General features: G+C 34.7%; 1 protein-coding gene across 2 annotated transcripts in view; it reads left to right on the top strand.

Annotated features, from left to right (window-relative positions):
* RNGTT (RNA guanylyltransferase and 5'-phosphatase) overlaps positions 1-19,266 on the top strand; it is a 333,772-nt gene that overhangs the window by 116,642 nt on the left and 197,864 nt on the right. For both annotated transcript variants that reach the window (XM_042986788.1, XM_007076924.3), the window contains exons 10-11: positions 9,959-10,030; positions 15,527-15,691. In XM_042986788.1, the coding sequence (XP_042842722.1) occupies positions 9,959-10,030; positions 15,527-15,691 (237 nt within the window). The remainder of the gene's footprint in view (positions 1-9,958; positions 10,031-15,526; positions 15,692-19,266) is intronic.

Genomic DNA, 19,266 nt, shown 5'->3' with positions numbered 1-19,266 from the left:
GAGGGTTGAAAAGAAGGCCTCGCCCTTGAGAGATTTCACTGCACTGGGTAGGGGTGGAGAAAAATTGGTAGTGACAGGGGAGACCTTCAAATAAAACAATAACTTGACTGGTATTTTACAGAAGTCCTGTGGTGGTTTGGAGGAGAAATAAATTATATCTAGTTAGTTTGGAATGAAGGATGTTTTATAGAGGAATTGGCATTTGATATGGAAAGATTTCTTTAGAAAGAGATTTTTGTTGGACATGGGCTGAGGGCATTCCAGGTAGGAAATAATGCTTAAAAATTAGATGTTTAACCATCTGAAGATTTAACTGAGCAATACTATTTATTTTCACCCCGAACTTGGACAAATGAAAACTGCATAATAGACTCTTGTGAAGTTTTAAAATAGCGTTATGATTCATGATGTCAATTTACTTGGACCAGAATTATAGTTGCCATATCTGTTTTTCCAGTTAGTTAATTAAAACAGTCCTCTGTAGTTTCCTGTTTCTTCTACATTTTCATTTGCAAATTGTTTTTGTAAAATTCCAAATCCAAGAATAACTCAAACTACCTAATTGTCTGGCTGTCATATGTGAGCATTGAAGCTTTTGTTTTGCTCTCTAAATTATGTTCTTTGACCCACAAAATGCAGAAAATAGGAGTTTAGAAGTATGGCATTAATTCATTTGAAACAATCAGTGAAATTCAGTTAATTTTATACTGAGGCTAAGAGGAGAATGTAGCAGTTAATCACCAAAGTTAATAGCAAGAATCTTGGAAAAATGGCATGTCTGTTCAACTGTTAATGTTTTATAAAGGAATATGCATACTCATTGTTAGAATTTTAGAAAGTCTGTATATCATAAAGTAGAAAAAATTCAACTGTTAAGAAGAGGTTACATTTTAACATTTTGTTGTATCTTCTTTTAGTCATTTTGTTGTGCCTATATTTACAGAATATGTATAATTAAATGTATATAGCTGACATTTAATGTATGCTGTGTATCTGGGGTTCGTTCCATCATTTTCCTTCATTCTGAGGAACTGATCTTAGGATTTAAGAAAATTTAGTTTTATTTTTAAAACTTGAAATATAATTTACAAACTATGAAATTCACCCTTTTAAGCTGTATAATTTAGTAGTCTTTAGTATATTCACAAGATTATGCCACCATTACTGCTAATTCCAGAATATTTCGTCACCTAGGTGGCCTTAGTTGAGTGGATTTCAAGGAATGGGTTATCTTTGAGATGAGCTTTGGAGGTCTACAGGTTTCCAGAGAACAGTTAATTATTTCCTCTCATTAAAACCCTTCAATGGTTCCCCATTGCCCATAGCATGAAACCCAAACTGCTAAACATAATATTCTTTATATCTGGGCCATGCCTGTGTCTTTGCCATTGTCTTTGATTGTGAACCCTTGAAACATAACCTCCATCTATACTGAGCTTTGGACAATTTGCTTCAAAACCATCATTTCCATGCCTTTGTAATACATTTTGGCTCATCCACTGTCCTGCTAGGAAATGACCACTGTGTCCTTCAGGGTTCAACTCATGGGTCCCAATTGTCTTAGCATACCTTTCTCTTACTCTTCAGGTGGAAATAACTACTCCTCGTTAGGCTTATTCCCTATGTATTTGGTATTCCTTTTCTTATTTGGCTGAAAGAGTGTAGGTTTATGTTTGTTGTCTTGGTATAGTTAGCAATATATCAGAAGTATTCTGATATAGACAATAAGCTACATGGCCACTCCATATGGCCATCTATCATTAAAGCTGTAACTCTTCATTGGACCCAGCTACTTAACTATTCTCTTCTCTTTCTGGGACTCTCCTCTGAAGGTAGGGACTGTATGCTTAATTTCTCCAGCACTTAGAGCTATGTCTAATACGTAGTTTCGGCTCAGGAAATATTGGATGGATAGGTAGAAGGGTGGATACCTGGGATCTTCAGTAAAAAGGAATGGAATACAGAAAAGTACAGAGGATAGGAAAGTAAAACATGCAGGTGTTTTGTTTTGTTTTGTTTTGTTTATTTTTTGGTGGGGCCCACAATTGAAGGATTTAAGGTCTAAGTTTCTCCACTGCAATACTTAATACCAAAAGACAATGGAGCAATTTCTAACAGATTCTTGAGCAATATGAAATTGATGTATCTTCTAGTTTTGTGGTTTTTTTTTAATGTTTGTTTTTGAGAGAGAGAGAGAGGGAGGGAGGGAGAGAGGGAAAGGCAGAGGAAGAGAGGGAGACACAGAATCTGAAGTGGGCTCCAGGCTCTGCTCTGTCAGCACAGAGCCTGACGTGGGGCTTGAACTCATGAGCCGTGAGATCATGACCTGAGCCTAAGTCAGACACTTAACTGACTGAGCCACCCAGGCACCCCTGTTGTAGTTTTCTTCAGTTTTTTTTTCACGTTTAGGTTTGTTGAGCATCCTTTATCTATGGGTTTACAATTTTCATTAAAAGTAGAACATTTTTTTACCACTATTTCTATCCTTCACCTGTTTGAAGATTTTGTTATCAATGCTCTTTTCATCAAAAAACAAACTTTTTTCTGTTTTATTTTGGATAGTTTCTCTTGCTGTGTCTTCAAGTTTACTAATCTTTTTTTCTGCAGTGTCTAAATTGCTATTCGTTGTATTCATAGTATTTTTCACTTCAGGCACTGTAGTTTTCACCTCTGAAAATTCATTTTGAGTCTTTTTTATGTCTTCTATATCTCTGCTTAACTTTTGGAATATATGGACTATTATAATTGTCTTAATTTTCTTGCTTGCTGATTCTGACATGTTTGTCAGTTTTGGGCCTATTTTTGATTGGTTTTTCTCCTCCTGATGGGTTGTGTGTATATATACATTTTTTCCTCCTTGCATACCTGTTCAATTTTTGACTAGATGCTGGACATTTAAAATTTTACCTTGTTGGAGGCTTGATATGTTTGTATTCCTGTAAATATTTTGAGCATTGCTCTGGGATGCATGTAATTTACTTGGAACTGGTTTATACTTTTCGAGTCTTGCTTTTAAGATTTGTTAGGTGGACTAAAGCAGAGTTTGGTGTAGGGATAGTTATTCTTTACTATTGAGACAAAATGCTTCTCTGAGTCCTCAGGGCCCTGTGAATTAATCTGGCTTTTAGCAGCAGGCATTATTCCCCATCTTATCTCAGTGCTTGTATGGTTCCCTCCAAGTCTTTTTAGTGGTTCTTTTCCCAGCCTTGAGTAGTTTCCTCATATTCATGCTCTGTTGAACATTCATGGAAGTCTGTGTCAGGATATCTGTAGTTCTTTCTTTGCATCTGTCTCTGTCTCTGTCTCTGTCTTTTTCTCTCTCTGTCTGTCTCTGTTATACTCTGCCCTGAGAACTCTAGTCCTGTTGGTCTCCCTGGACAACGTGTTCTGTTTTTTTTTGCTTTGTTTTCTTTTTTAATTCAGGGAGGCTGCTGAGCTTTACCTGGAATCCCCCTGCCTGCTTTGAAGCCCTGGAAACCCCTTGGGCAATTAACTGGGACAATTGTAAGGGCTCACATAGTATATTTATTGTGTCCTACAGATTACTGTCCTTTGTTGTTAGATGTCCAGTGCTTTGGTATTGCTGCCTATATTTTGTCTACTTGGTTTTTTTCAGGCAAGATGGTAAATCTAGTTCCTGATTCTCCAGTTTGATTAGAAGAGGAAATTTGTTTTCCCTTCTTAACTGGGTTTTATTAAAAATTTTTTTTAAATTTATAGTTGTGGTAAAAGCCACATAACATGAAATTTACTATCTTAACCATTTTTAAGGATACAAGCCCAATCGTGTTAACTATGTGGACAGTTTTGTGCAACAGCCCTCCAGAACATTATCTTGTAAAAGTGAAACTCTGTACCCATTAAACAGCTCCCCATTACTTGTAGTCTGTGACAACCATCATTCTGCTTTCTATTTCTGTGATTTTAACTACTTTCGATACCTCATATAAGTGAAAATCATATAGGATTTGTCTTTGTTTCTGGCTTATTTTACACAGCATAATATCCTCAAGGTTTATTCATGTTGCAGCATGAGATAGATTTCCTTTTTTTCAAAGCTGAATATCATTCTGCCATATCTGTATACCACATTTATTTATCCACGTATCTGTTGATGGATATTTGGGTTGCTCCCACCAGTTAGCTATTGGAATAATGATGTTATAAACATGGGTGTACAAATACCTCTTCAAAACCCTGCTTTCAGTTCTTGGGATATAAACTCGGAGGTGGGATTCCTGGATTATATGGAAGTGCTATTTTTAATTTTTTGACAGAACTGCCATAGTGCTATAGAACTGCCACTGTACAGGTGCTTCCACCATTTTACAGTCTCAACAACAGTGCCCAAGGGTTCCACTTTTCTTAACCAAAGTTTTAAGCTTAGGTATTTTATATTTACCTACTTTTCTGTAGCCTAGGGCAATGGTGGCAGCTGTAGGGAAGGGGGACATTGTGGTGGGGAGGCCATTTGGGAATAACTCAGCCTAGGTATTGGGTCTTTTGTTAGAATCCTTGAGTTCTGGTCTTTTTAGAAAGCTTTCGGTGAATGTCGTCTTTAGCTAATTGGGAATCATATATTATTCCAGTAATGCTCAGGTTATTTCTTTAATTTATTATGGAGTCCAGGAGTCTTTCTTCAGGCAGAAAGAGTATTGTGCTATTTTTATTACTTCTATCAGAAGAGAGAAGAAGGAAGACGAGAATAACTACCGAGTTTGTTTCTATCTGTATTTGAGTGGAATAGTGACAATTATCAAGAATTTATCATTTTACAAGTAGAGCTTCTGGGGATTTGGCGAGCTGGGAGCTGAACCCTGGTGTGCCTTTTTGCTTTACCAGAGTCTTAGTAGTTTTCAGTGTTTTAATGCTTACTTGTGTATTTCCTTTTACTTGTTTTGTTTGCTGATAATAAATTTTCCGTTTTGCTATTTTTAATGTCCAAAGGAAGATATGTTTTTGCTCATTTCATCAGGTAATTTGGGAGAGAAATGCTGTGATGTCTGCTATCTAAACCTGGAAGTTCACTTAATTTCCAACCTTATATTGAAAATAATTTTGAAAATAATAATCCTGTTTTTGGTGCCATCTTGATGGCTCATAAAATTCTCAGATACAAGTATTTAAGTAAAAATATTTTAGTAAACAGTTTAAGATAACGAAGTGATTTAATTTATGCCATGGGTTGGGTTCAAGATAATAACCATAAATAAATACCTGTAGGTTAACAAATACATATTTGGGAAAGAGATTAATTAGTAATAGTTTCTTAAAGTATATTTGTCCTAAATCATTGTGTTCTTTGTAATTTTAGATGGTTGTTTGTGGATTTTCTGTCGTGAAATTAGATCATAAAAACAAAAAAACCCTGCTTAGTTTTTTAGGAAGAATATGAGGAAAGAAAGAATTTTTGGAATATTTTTGAGAATTAAAATTTTATAAAACACTCCATTATGTACCTGTAATCATCTTTTTAATTAAAAAAAATTTTTTTTAAAGTTTTATTTTTTCATTTTGAGGGAGAGAGAGAGAGCACGTGCGAGCGCACAAGCGGGGTAGGGGCAGAAAGAGAGGGAGAGAGAGAGAGAATCCCAAACAGGCACCATACTGTCAGTGCAGAGCCCGGTGCAAGGCTCAAAGTCATGAACCGTGAGATCATGACCATGAGTTGGCCGCGTAACCAATTGAACCACCCCAGTGTCTCTCTGTAATTATTGTTTAATGTCCTTTATCTCTTTTGTGTCCAAGTGCATAATTGAAGTTTTTTCCACTTAATGGCTATGATATGTAATATATTCTCTTGTCCTGTTCCCTTTGATCATAGTAGAGGGACATGGGACCAAGAAAGACCATATGGGTTACATGGGGATTATATTTATAATAAGGACATAATTTATACCTATAGATTTTATGATTAAAATAATTGGCCTGTAACAAAATTTAAAGCAATAATGATTTAACAAAATTATTACTATTATTTTTTAAAATATAATTTATTGTCAAGTTTGCTAACATACCGTGTATACAGTGTCCTCTTGGTTTTGGGGTAGATTCCTGTGGTTCATTGCTTACATACAACACCCAGTGCTCATCGCAACAAGTGCCCTCCTCAATGCGCATCACCCATTTCCCCCTTTCCCCTGCTCGCCACATCAGATCTCAGTTTGTTCTCTGTATTTAAGAGTCTCTTATGGTTTGCCTCACTCTCTGTTTGAAATTATTTTTCCCCTTTCCTTCCCCCATGGTCTTCTGTTAAGTTTCTCAAGTTCCACATATGAGTGAAAATGTATGGTATCTGTCTTTTTCTGATTGACTTATTTAACTCAGCATAATACCCTTCAGTTTCATCCACGTTGTTGCAAGTGGTAGGATTTCATTCTTTCTCATTGCCAAGTAGTATTCCATTGTATATATAAACCACATCTTTTTTATCCATTCATCAGTTGATGGACATTTAGGCTCTTTCCATAATTTGGCTGTTGTTGAAAGCACTGCTCTAAACATTGGAGTGCATGTGCCCTTATGAATCAGCACTCTTGTATCCTTTGGATAAATTCTGAGTACTACTATTGCTGGGTCATAAGGTAGTTGTATTTTTAGTTTTTTGAGGAACCTCTGCACTGTTTTCCAGAGCAGCTGCACCAGTTTGCATATTTACCAACAGTGCAAGAGGGTTCCCGTTTCTCCACATCATTGCCAGCATCTGTTATTTCCTGAGTTTTTAATTTAAGCTGCTCTGACTGGTGTGAGGTGGTATCTCAGTGTGGTTTTGATTTGTATTTCCCTGATGACGAGTGGCATTGAGCATCTTTTCATGTGTCTGTTGGCCATCTGGATGTCTTCTTTGGAAAAGTGTCTATTCATGTCTTCTGCCCATTTCTTCAGTGGATTATTTGTTTTTTGGGTGTTGAGTTTGGTTAAGTTCTTTATAGATTTTGGATATCAACCCTTTATCCGATATGTCGTTTGCAAGTATCTTTTCCCATTCTGTCAGTTGCCTTTTAGTTTCGTTGATTGTTTCCTTTGCAGTGCAGAAGATTTTTATCTTGATGAGGTCCCAATATTCATTTTTGCTTTTAATTCCCTTGCCTTTGGAGCAAGAAATTGTTGCGGCTGAGGTCAAAGAGGTTGTTGCCTGTTTTCTCCTCTAGGGTTTTGATGGTTTCCCGTCTCACATTTAGGTCTTTCACCAATTTTGAGTTTCTTTTTGTGTATGGTGTAAGAAAGTGGTCTAGTTTCATTCTTTTGCATGTTGCTGTCCAGTTCTCCCAGCACCATTTGTTAAAAAGACTCTTTTTTCCATTGGATACTTTTCCTGCTTTGAAAGGTTGGTTGGCCATACATTTGTGGGTCCAATTCTGGGGTCTGGGGTCTTCGTCGTCGTCTTCTTCTTCTTTTTTTAATCTTTATTTTTGAGAGAGAGAAAGACAGAGCGCAAGCAGGGGAGGAACAGAGAGAGGAGACACAGAATCTGAAGCAGGTTCCAGGCTCTGAGCTGTCTGCACAGAGCCCGACATGGGCTCAAACCCACGAACTACGAGATCATGACCTGAGCCGAAGTCGGACGCTTAAGTGACTCAGCCACCCAGGCGCCCCTCTGGGGTCTCTATTCTATTCCATTGGTCTATGTGTCTGTTTTTGTGCCAATACCATACTGTCTTCATGATTACAGCTTTGTAGTAGAGGTTAAAGTCTGGGACTGTGATGCATCTTGCTTTGGTTTTCTTTTTCAACATTACTTTGGCTATTTGGGGTCGTTTGTGGTTCTATAAAATTTTAGGACTGTTGTTCTAGCTTTGAGAAGAATGCCGGTGTAATTTTGATTGGGATTTCGTTGAATGTGTAGATTGCTTTGGGTAGTATTGAAAATTTAACAGTATTTATTCTTCCAATCCATGAACATGGAATATTTTTCCATTTCTTTGTGTCTTCTTCAATTTCCTTCATAAGTTTTCTGTGGTTTTCAGCATACAGATCTTTTATATCTTTGGTTAGGTTTATTCCTTGGTATTTTATGGTTTTTGGTGCAATTGTAAATGGGATCAATTTCTGGATTTCTCTTTCTGTTGCTTCATTATGGGTGTATAGAAATGCAACCGATTTTTGTACATTGATTTTGTATCCTGTGACTTTGTTGAATTCATGTATCAGTTCTAGCAGTATTTTGATGGAGTCTGTCGGGTTTTCTGTGTATATAGTATCATGTCTGCGAAAAGTGAAAGTTTGATTCTTCTTTGCCAAATATGATGCTTTTTATTTCATTTTGTTATTTGCTGAGGCTAGGACTTCCAACACTATGTTAAACTACAGTGGTGAGAGTGGGCATCCCTGTCATGTTCTTGATCTCACGGGGGAAGTTCTCAGTTTTTCCCCATTGAGGATGATACTAGCTGTGGGCTTTTCATATATGGCTTTTATGATGTTTAAGTATGTTCCTTCTATCCTGACTTTTTTGAGGGTTTTTATTAAGAAAGGATGTTGTATTTTATCAACTGCTTATTCTGCATCTATTGACAGGATCATATGGTTCTTACCCTTTCTTTTATTAATGTGATGTATCACATTGATTGATTTGTGAATATTGAACCAGCCCTACAGCCCAGGAATGAATCCCACTTGATCATGGTGAATAATTCTTTTTATATGCTGTTGAATTCGATTTGCTAGTATCTTGTTAGGAATTTTTGCATCCATGTTCATCAAGATATTGGCCTGTAGTTCTCCTATTTTGTGGGGTCTCTGTCTGGTTTGGGAATCAAAGTAATGCTGGCTTCATAGAATGAGTCCAGAAGCTTTCCTTCCATTTCTAGTTTTTGGAACAGCTTGAGAAGGATAGGTATTAACTCTTCTTTAAATGTCTGGTAGAATTCCCCTGGGAAGCCAGCAGGCCCAGGTCTCTTTTTTTGTTGGAAGATTTTTGATAACTGATTCAATTTCTTCACTAGTTATGAGTCTGTTCAAATTTTCTATTTCTTCCCATTTGAGTTTTGGTAGTGTGTGGGTGTCTAGGAATTTGTTCACTTCTTCCAGTGGTCCAGTTGTCCTGTTTGTTGGCATATAATTTTTCATTGTATTCTCTGATAATTGTTTGTATTTCTGAGGGGTTGGTTGTGATAAGTCCAATTTCATTCGTGATTTTATCTGTTTGGGTTCTTTCTCTTTTCTTTTTGAGAAGTCTAGCGAGGGGTTTATCAATTTTGTTTATTTTTTCAAAAAACTAGCTCTTAGTTTCATTGATCTGTTTTTTTAGATTTTGTATTATTTCTGTTATGATTATAACATTTAATATAATGTTATATTATATGTTAATTATTATTAACATATATTAATATATTAATAAATATATTAATGTTATATTAAATGTTAATATAACATATAATAATTTCTGTTATGATTATAATCATTATTATTTCTCTTCTTCTGCTGGCCTTGGGGTTTCTTTGCTGTTCTGCTTCTAGTTCCTTTAGGTGTGCTGTTAGATTTTGTATTTGGGATTTGACTTGCATGAGGATTATATTTATAATAAGGACACCATTTTACTTATAGATTTTATGATTAAATAATTGGCCTGTAACAAAATTTAAAGCAGTAATGATTTAACAAAATTATTTTTAAAAATGTTCCTCATATTTAGAATTAAAATTTATAGTTCCTTTGTTCTAATAGCTGGTTAGTAATTCAAACATGAAACAAAATGTAGCATTGTAATTCAAATAGTAAAAGCATAATGAGATATTGTCATATCATTTTCTTTTAGTGCAGAATAAATTCATGACAGGGAGTTTTGGAATGCAGACAGTGTATTGATCTGGGTATAAGTGTGTTCACTTTAATGTTTCATCAGGTTGTATATTATATGATTTATGTACTTGCTGTGTGTACATTACGTTTGAATCAAATTAAAGAAATTGCCATTAAAATATGAAGAAACTTACCTTCTTTTCTTTTCTCTTTCAAGGAAATGATTATTGACAGAGTAAATGGACAGGCTGTTCCTAGGTATTTGATATACGACATAATTAAATTCAATGTAAGTACCTTTTATAGTTTATAAAATTGCCCTTGAGATAATAGTTATATTTTTACACATAAAAAATGTTACTGCCGGGGTCCCTTGGTGGCTCAGTGAGTTAAGTGTCTGACTTCAGCTCAGGTCACGATCTCAGGGTTTGTGAGTTCAAGACCCGTGTCAGGCTCTGTGCTGACAGCTCAGAGCCTGGAGCCTGCTTCAGATTCTGTGTCTCCCTGTTTCTCTCTGCTCCTCCCCCGCTTGCACTCTGTCTCTCTCTTTCTTAAAGATAAATAAACATTAAAAAATTTTTTAAAAAGTGTTACTGCCTTAGAGATAGTAGGAAAGAAAAATTGTGACTGAGGTTACTCATATGAAATCTTAATTTTTTACATTTCTTTGTCTTTAGAGTTTTTTTAGATACTTCAGGTGAGTAAAGAAAAATAGTTTAACTGATAAATAAGACAGCATTTTATAGGATGTAAACTCTTGGTTTTAGTTATTCTATACCCACTTAAAAAAACAAATCCACAAATTTTATTACTGTTACTTAAAAAAAAGAGAGAGAAGCTGATTATGGGTGTTGAGCATGTAACTTGGGGGCATAAATATGTTATTCATGAGTACAGGCAGGAAACTTAAAACAAAATATAAAATTCTGTTATAAACAGATATCAAAAAATAGGAATTACATTCTCTACCCATGCTATAGTTTTAGACCAGCCCCCAAATCTGCCTGTTTAGTTTAATTTTAGTATCACTGTCTAGATTATTTAGACAATACAAGATGACTCTATAAATGCAAGAAACTCTTTCAACAGTGTACACCTACGAAAAGGTATAATCATTTCTCTAGACATACATTATTCAAATTGCATAGTCATTTAGTATTCAAAGCAGACCAAAAGCAATTAAGAATTCTGGACTTAAAAGTGTTGTCTAAGTATACGATTTTGAAGATTTATAACAAATTTTTAAAAGTTCTCTTTTGGGGTATGTATTTTACTTATTATTATTTTTTGAAGCTTATTTATTTTGAGAGAGAGAGTGCACACGCATATGAGTAGGGGGTGGCAGACAGAGACGGAGAGAGAGAGAGAATCCCGAGCAGGCCCTGAGCTGTCAGCACAGAGCCTGACGCTGGGCTCGATCTCATGAACTGTGAGATCATGACCTGAGCTGAAACCAAGAGACGAACGTTCAACTGACTGAACCACCCAGGCACCCCTGGGGTATGTATTTTATTTTTTTTATTTTATTTTATTTTTTTTTTAATTTTTTTTTTTTCAACGTTTTTTATTTATTTTTGGGACAGAGAGAGACAGAGCATGAACGGGGGAGGGTCAGAGAGAGAGGGAGACACAGAATCGGAAACAGGCTCCAGGCTCCGAGCCATCAGCCCAGAGCCTGACGCGGGGCTCGAACTCACGGACCGCGAGATCGTGACCTGGCTGAAGTCGGACGCTTAACCGACTGCGCCACCTAGGCGCCCCAGTATTTTAAATTACAGTATCAAGATTCAGGATTGCATTAATCCAGGTTACTTTAAAAAAGGCATTTTTTTTCCTGGAAATTTTCAATATCTATATCTATATCTATATCTATATCTATATCTATATCTATATCTATATCTATATTCAATATATATATTTGTGTTTGTGATTACTGTATTCCTCAAAAGTAATGCTTTCCAGAATTGACTATTCTTATCACAGATTTTGGAATAATGTTCATTGGCCCATAATGAGACATAAAGGGTGGTGGTTGCATTGTTTTGTTGTGATTGGGGAAGTTTTGTCTTCTTTGCTTTTTGACATTGAGCTCTGCTTTAATATGTGTTCAGTGCAGGTTCACTTCTTAGCCTGGGAACTTTGACAATAGCCTTCTAATTCTTTAAAAAATAAATATGAGAAGTTTCAGTGTATACAAAAGTATAGAGAATAATTTAAGGAATATACATGTATTAACCACCAGATATGTTGAAGCTTAACATTTTGTCATTTTTACCTATTTTTTAAGATAAGAAATAAATCATTACAGATCTAGTAGAAGTTTCTTGTGCACACCTCTCTCATCCAAAACAGGACGACCTTTTACGCAGAAGAAACTTCTACCCTGTATTTGATATTTGTTATTTTCATGAATGTTTTTAATACCTGTACTGTCTATGTGTGTGTCCATAAAATAATATGGTATTGTGGTGAGAGGTTTCTAGTGTTATATAAATGCCATTGTACTGTACTGTGGTACTCAGCATTTTGGTCCACATTATTTTGTTGAGATTTATCTGTATTAATACATATAGGTTTAGTTCATTCACTTTAATTAGTATTGAGTATTAATTTGCATAAACATATAAAAATTTTTTTTCCTTTTGAACATTTGGGTTTCCATATTTTGCTGTTATACAACTATTGAACAGTTTTATATATTCTTGTGTGCATATCAGAGTTTGTCTAGGACAGTTTTCATTCTTGGGATGTAAACACCTGAGATGTGTTTTTAAAAAGTACAGTTCCTCACTCCTGCCTATGATATAGAAACCTACATCACAGAGATTCTGAATTGGCAACTTGAGGTGTATTTGCTACCTTCTTGAATTCCTCTCAGAAGTAGGTGTAACAGCTTACCACAGTTGGTATTATCAGACTTGAAAATTTTTGCTAATTGGATGCGTATGAAATGGTATTTCATCTTTTTTTAATTTGCTTTTCCCATATTACTAATGAAGTTAAGGCATTTCAAACGTTCATTTTTACTTATTTGGATTTTTTAGTGTGTGATTTAATTGTAAGTTGAATAATTTTCTAATTTTGTTATTTGGTTGTCAATCTTAATGTGTAGGAATTAATTATTCTGGATTCTAATACTTTTTGGTTATGTATGTGACAGTATCTTTTGCAGATTAGTATCTAATGATGCACAGAAGTTTTTCATTTTAATGAAATCAAACTTACTGGACTTGAAAGTTTGTGCTTTTGCATCCCGTTTAGGAAATTCATCCATATTTTTCTGTGATATGATTAGGTTATGCTTTAACTCTCTAGGGCTGTAATTATTTACTCAATAAATATTTATTGAGTGCCTATTGCCATATTTCATTGGTTTTAAAGTCACATTTCCCCCCACATTTCTGATATTAGTATATATTTATAATTGAAACCATCATATATTTAATTCCTTAATTTAATATGGAGCCTTGATGATTAGCCAGCTTATTTTGAATCACGAAGTCAAGGTCACTATTAGAAAAAAGTAATTTTTTTAAATAATTGTTAAAAATCCTTTTAGTTCCCTTATTTTGTACAAGAATTTCATTAATCATCTTTTATATGTATTGTTCTAGGTATTGGATATGCATAGGTGAATAAGACATAATTTCTGGCTTTCAGGGAGTTTGTAATAGAGTACACTGGCCTCCAAAGAAGGCTGTTATCACAGATTTGAGAAGAATTTTTCATGTTTGTGTTTATGTATTCAGTTTTTGTCTGTGTTATAACATATACAGTTGTACATGTATGCAATTCATTAGAAATTAACATGCATATATTATAAACATTTGTTAGGTATGTATTTAGATTGGGTACAAAATCAAGAGAAATTTGTGGGCCACTGGACTCATGGACGAGGAATAAATGTAAAGAATTATGATAGTATAACAACAATGCAGGTATGTTAGGGATATAGAAATGTATGAAAGGCACTAGAGAAGTGAGAGTATTTCAGTTTAGCCAGGGTGTAGTTGAGTTACTGAAGTGTTGACTTGCAGATAGAGAAAGTTACATGGATTAATTTTGAAGGATAGAATCATGGATGTCAGGAGCATTGGGTGGTTGTTAGTGTACTTGATGTCTGAGGAGATATGGGACACAGCAGGAAATGCAAATGGATTGGGGTCAGGTGACTTGAATAAGGCATTTTAGCTTAGTTCTGTAATAGGGCACTCTTGATTCGTTTTAGTTATGTTCATGATAGGCTCACACTTTTATTGTTTTGAAAGATGAACCACAGTGGCAGCTTAGATAGTATTTTGAAGTGAGAAAGAATTCAAAACTAGAAGGCCAGTTAGTTAATAGTTACTGAGTTCTTCCTGTTGTCTGTTTTCAATGATTTACCATCTATCAACTGCCTCCTTTAGTATAGGCAGCATAGATTTGCAGATGAACCTGCTTTCAGCTTTTTCTTGTTGCTTTGATGAATTTATGTATACATACTTTGAAGTGAAAAGTATTTAGGAGAGAATTAAGACAACTTACATATTTGTAAACAGTTGTTAGGCTTTTTATTTAAAAAAGGAGGACTTACTTGTTCCACATTAATTTTATAGGGATCTGAATTCATCTAATAGGTATAATAAATAAGCCTAACATTTTAGGTTTTTCAGCCTTATTGATGATGTAGGTGGTATGGGAAAGATTACACATGAACTTTGTGATCATTGACTAACATTTCTTCAATACATACCTTTTACAAACAGTTGTATGCCTTTATGTAAAGGGAACATATACTACCTCATATCTAGGGCTTATTATTCTTTGCTGAGTATCAAAATTGTCATCCTTTCAAAGCTGAGAAAAAGTCATTCTCAAGGCATATTTAATGTCTACAGCTTAAGCAAATGCTGCCACCCTTTTGTAAGCATTAGGTTGTATAAACGTTATGTTGGGTGATATAGATTAGGGAAGAGGAAGAAGATGAAAAGGTGAGAAAAATTCATGGAAGGGTGTTCCATCTGCAAAATAAAAAAGAGGGGTACTTGATATGAGGTGATGTTACTTATCTGGATGATACTGTCACCAGATGAAATGTTATAAACTATATTTGTCTATACCATTTGGATAGTTTAAGCCCCTACCTTCAATTTATGTAAAAAGTATATGCACTCTTTTTATTCCATGGTTCAAATCATAGATACCACTTATATGGACCATGTTGTATATATACTGTATATAGAGAACTTTATAACTGTATAATTGAATATATTATGGAAACTTTGTTCTAGATTAGTTTTCAGAGTTGAGAATGTATTTGTCTAATAATTATTTTCTACTTGTTGATGTATTAGCACTTTAAGCAACAAAAAACATTATAGGCGACTGTGTTGCTTATTTTGATATGTTATTTGCTTATACTTTCCTGAATTATGTGGATTTTAGTTTTATACCGGTTTTATTTGTTCATATAATTGTACTAATTCAAATAATAAAAATGATTAGTCAGTATATTAACACTTTAATTCAGATGTGAAAACTTCAGTTTATATTGGAGAATATCGTATCATTCTTATACTATTTCATGCATTTATAATTTAAATAACTCTTGTGTGTCTATATGTGTGTGTTTAGGTGTGTTTATTAGTCAAATTAGGACTGACATGTGGTTGTGCAGTCTGTGCACTGGACAACTTTAAAGATGCTCCTTACATAGACTGCTATGTACATTGTGATGGCTTTAATAATTATGCTGATAAAATAGTTTTTAGTATTGAAATTGAAATAATTGTCTCATTTGATTCAGGCACAGCCAGTTGGAGATTGTGATTTTAATATTCGTCTGCAGTGTATAGAAAGAGAAATAATAAGTCCTCGACATGAAAAAATGAAGACTGGGCTCATTGACAAAACACAGGAACCATTTAGTGTCAGAAATAAGCCATTTTTTGACATCTATACTTCAAGAAAGGTAAAATTTTCTAATTAGTCCTTACAGTGTGTCATAATTCAGCTTGTGAGAGGATTATGAATGACATATTACTGCCCAGTTGTCTTGATTTTTCCAGAAATTATTTTAATTGAATATAGCACTATTCTGGACAAACTTGTGCAATTCCCAAGTCTTCTCCAGAGTAAGATTCTCAGTGATGGAAACTTAAACTAGGTTCCTTTCTTGTTTCTCATAATAGTTTTTGATTCATGGCTGTTGGTCTATGTTATGTTTTTTAAAAAGCTGTAGACAGTAAAGAATGAGATAGAGTGAAAATTACCTGTTATGCCTTCTGAAGGTCACCAACCACCAGTGGTTGGTACTTACTCCTATTTAAAAAAGCATTTGCATACGTACATATATTGAGGGTTTTCTTTTGTTTCTTTCTGTTGTTTTGACACTTAAAATGCATCATTCTGGGATTGTTGTTTTCTTTACCTAACAGTGTGGCTTGGAAATATTTCCAGGTTAGTGCTTAGAGATTTGTCTCATTATTTTTAACTACTACATAGTATTTGACAGTAAAGATGCACCATGAAATTATTATATTTTGGAGAAGGGGTGGTTATGATAGAATAATATAGGAAGTATAGCAACATCTGCAAGTATGCGTTTTAAACTCTTTTCTAATATAATCCCACATGCTAGATGATGTAAATTTTTGTAGTATTTTACCTGCTTCTGCTCATGTCCACTTAATTTGGAATGAGCCCTTGGATATAATAGCTACAGTAATCCCAGCACTGTCCAGTGCCTATCATTTTTCATGTCAATGAATACAAAGTTATTATTCTATTTTTATGGAATTTTTGCATAACACCTGCTTGGCATGGAACTCTTGGTTGATCCCTGCTGCCATGATCTTCCCACAGCTCACTGCTTGCCTTTTGTGTCTGTTTTGGCAGCAGGGATGTTAAAGGGGTATCTATTTCTGTGCCCTGCCCAATCTGTAGGGTAAGGGTAAGGATAAGGTTGATAGACACTTAACATGGACTATGTCATTGGTGAAAATTTGCTAACTGGAGCAATGCATTCTTATAGAAACACTTTCTAAATTATAAATCAGTGTAAAAGTTGAGCAGAGGCCACATGGTTTCAGTTTGCATTCATTTTTTAAAAAAACTAACTTGACAGCTTGTGCTGTCATAATTCAAGTTCAACATTTAAGAAAATGTCTTAGATCATACAGTTTCTTTAGTTACAATCAGTGCTACTTAGAAATATTTGCAGTGGATTACTATTAGAACTGTTCTTAAGGGGGGCGCCTGGGTGGCTCAGTCGGTTGGGCGTCCGACTTCGGCTCAGGTCACGATCTCGCGGTCCGTGAGTTCGAGCCCCGCGTCGGGCTCTGGGCTGATGGCTCAGAGCCTGGAGCCTGCTTCCGATTCTGTGTCTCCTTCTCTCTCTGCCCCTCCCCTGTTCATGCTCTGTCTCTCTGTCCCAAAAATAAATAAACGTTAAAAAAATAAAATTTAAAATTAAAAAAAAAAAAAAAAAAAAAAAGAACTGTTCTTAAGGGATGTGAAGCAGTTAGGTTGAACAACTTTTCATGTAGTTTTTCACTAGAAAAACCTGTTTGTTTTTTTTTAAACACTTAGCTTATATAACCCCTAAAAAATTCTAAGATACTCTTTTTTTTAAAGGAATTCTAGGGGTGCCTGCGTGGCTCAGTCAGTTAAGTGTTAGACTCTTGATTTCGGCTCAGGTCATGATCTCACAGTTCATGAGTTCGAGCCCCACATCAGGCTCTGCACTGACAGCACGGAGCTTGCTTGGGACTCTGCCCCTCCCCTGCTGACGTGCGCGTGTGCATTCTCTCTCAAAATAAGTAAACTTAAAAAAAAAAATTAAAAGAATTCTAGTATGTGGAATTTTAAGTATAACTTCCTCCTCTCATTTTCCAGTTCTGTTGTTTTTTTTTTGTTTGTTTCATGTAATAAAGAAGAAAAGCACATTTTGTAGCAGAGTTGGTCTAAAGGGTAAGACTACAGCAACACCAGTTATAGGATAGTAGCTACATGTAACAGATGATTGCTGTAGAGATTCTTATTATTTTTATCATTACTAATGGGAATGGGTGAGATAGTGATATTATGAATAATAAAGCATTTTTGAGAGAATTATGTATCATTTTTTATGAGGAATGCTAGTTTTTATGTGGATTTAAACAAAATTTACAACTATGAAGAATGCACAGAAATGTGTAGAATAATAGAATTTTATTTCTATATATCTTTAAAATCTTGGAGATAACTTTGATTTTAGGACTTAACATAGCTCTGTTAACAACCTACTCATTTTGTCATTTGATCTGTCAAGTCCAGTGAAGAGATAATGAGTTGTTCAGTTTTTAACTTTAGTATACATAATTAGAATACAGCATCCAAAATAGTAAAAACAAATAGCAGCTTCTCAGATTACAGCTTATTTGTATTTACAGCTTGTTTGTATTTACAGCTTGAAGGCCAATTAAAAAAGAATTATTTGAATGGATTAATATGTTTATAAAATTTTTAAAGTCACACAGCAAAAAGTTTCTATGAAAGTTTTCTATTCATTTATCACATCAGAAGAATAACCATTGCCATTAGCTTATAACTGTATCCATCAGAATTTTCCTATGCATATATAAGCAAATACATTTACTATTCTTACCAACCTTATCCAAGAGATGATTCTTAACACACCATTCTATGCTTTTATTCTTTCTTTCTTTTATTCTATTCTTTGCTTTTTTTACTTAATATATTTTGAGTCCCCTTACCCCAGTATTGGTATGTAGAGATAGTCCCCCCCTTTCCTTTTTTTTTCACAGATGCAAAGATTTTCATCTTATCAGTACCATAATTTAAGTATTCCATAGTCTTAGACATTTGAGTTATTTTTAGACATTGGAGTTATTTTTAGTCACTTGATAGGTTTTTGTTTGTTTTGTATATGAATATCCAATTATTTCTGCACCAGTTATTGAAGAGACTGCCCTTTTTTCATTGACTTGCTTTTTGCACCTTTATGAAAACTAAGTTGTCATGGAATGTCTGGGTCTTTTTCTAGATTCTGTTCTGTTCCCTTGATTGTATTTGTCTGTCTTTACACTAGTACCACACTGTCTTGATTACGTTTCAGATTAAACCTTGAAATGAGATAGGATTAACCTTCCAACTTTCTAGGCCTTAGCATTTTCATGTGAATTTTAGAATAAGTTTGTCAGTATCTACGAAGTGCATGCTGGGATTTGGATTGGAATTGCATTGAATATATAGATCAATTTGGGGGAGAAGATTTGATACCCTAACAGTGTTGAGTTTTCCAGTTTATCAAACTGGTATTTCTCTCCTTTTATTTAGGTCTTTAATTTCAGAAAATTTTTCTGTTTAAACAGATGAACATAAGGGAAGAAAAGCAAAAATAATATAAAAACAGGGAGGGGGACAAAACATAAGATACTCTTAAATACAGAGAACAAACTGAGGGTTGCTGGAGGGGTTGTGGGTGGGGGGATTGGCTAAATGGGTGATAGGCATTGAGGAGAACACTTGTTGGGATGAGCACTG

This window comes from Panthera tigris, chromosome B2 (genome assembly GCF_018350195.1).
Source record: "Panthera tigris isolate Pti1 chromosome B2, P.tigris_Pti1_mat1.1, whole genome shotgun sequence".
Classification (NCBI taxonomy): domain Eukaryota; kingdom Metazoa; phylum Chordata; class Mammalia; order Carnivora; family Felidae; genus Panthera; species Panthera tigris.
This window is presented reverse-complemented; position numbering and strand designations above follow the sequence as displayed.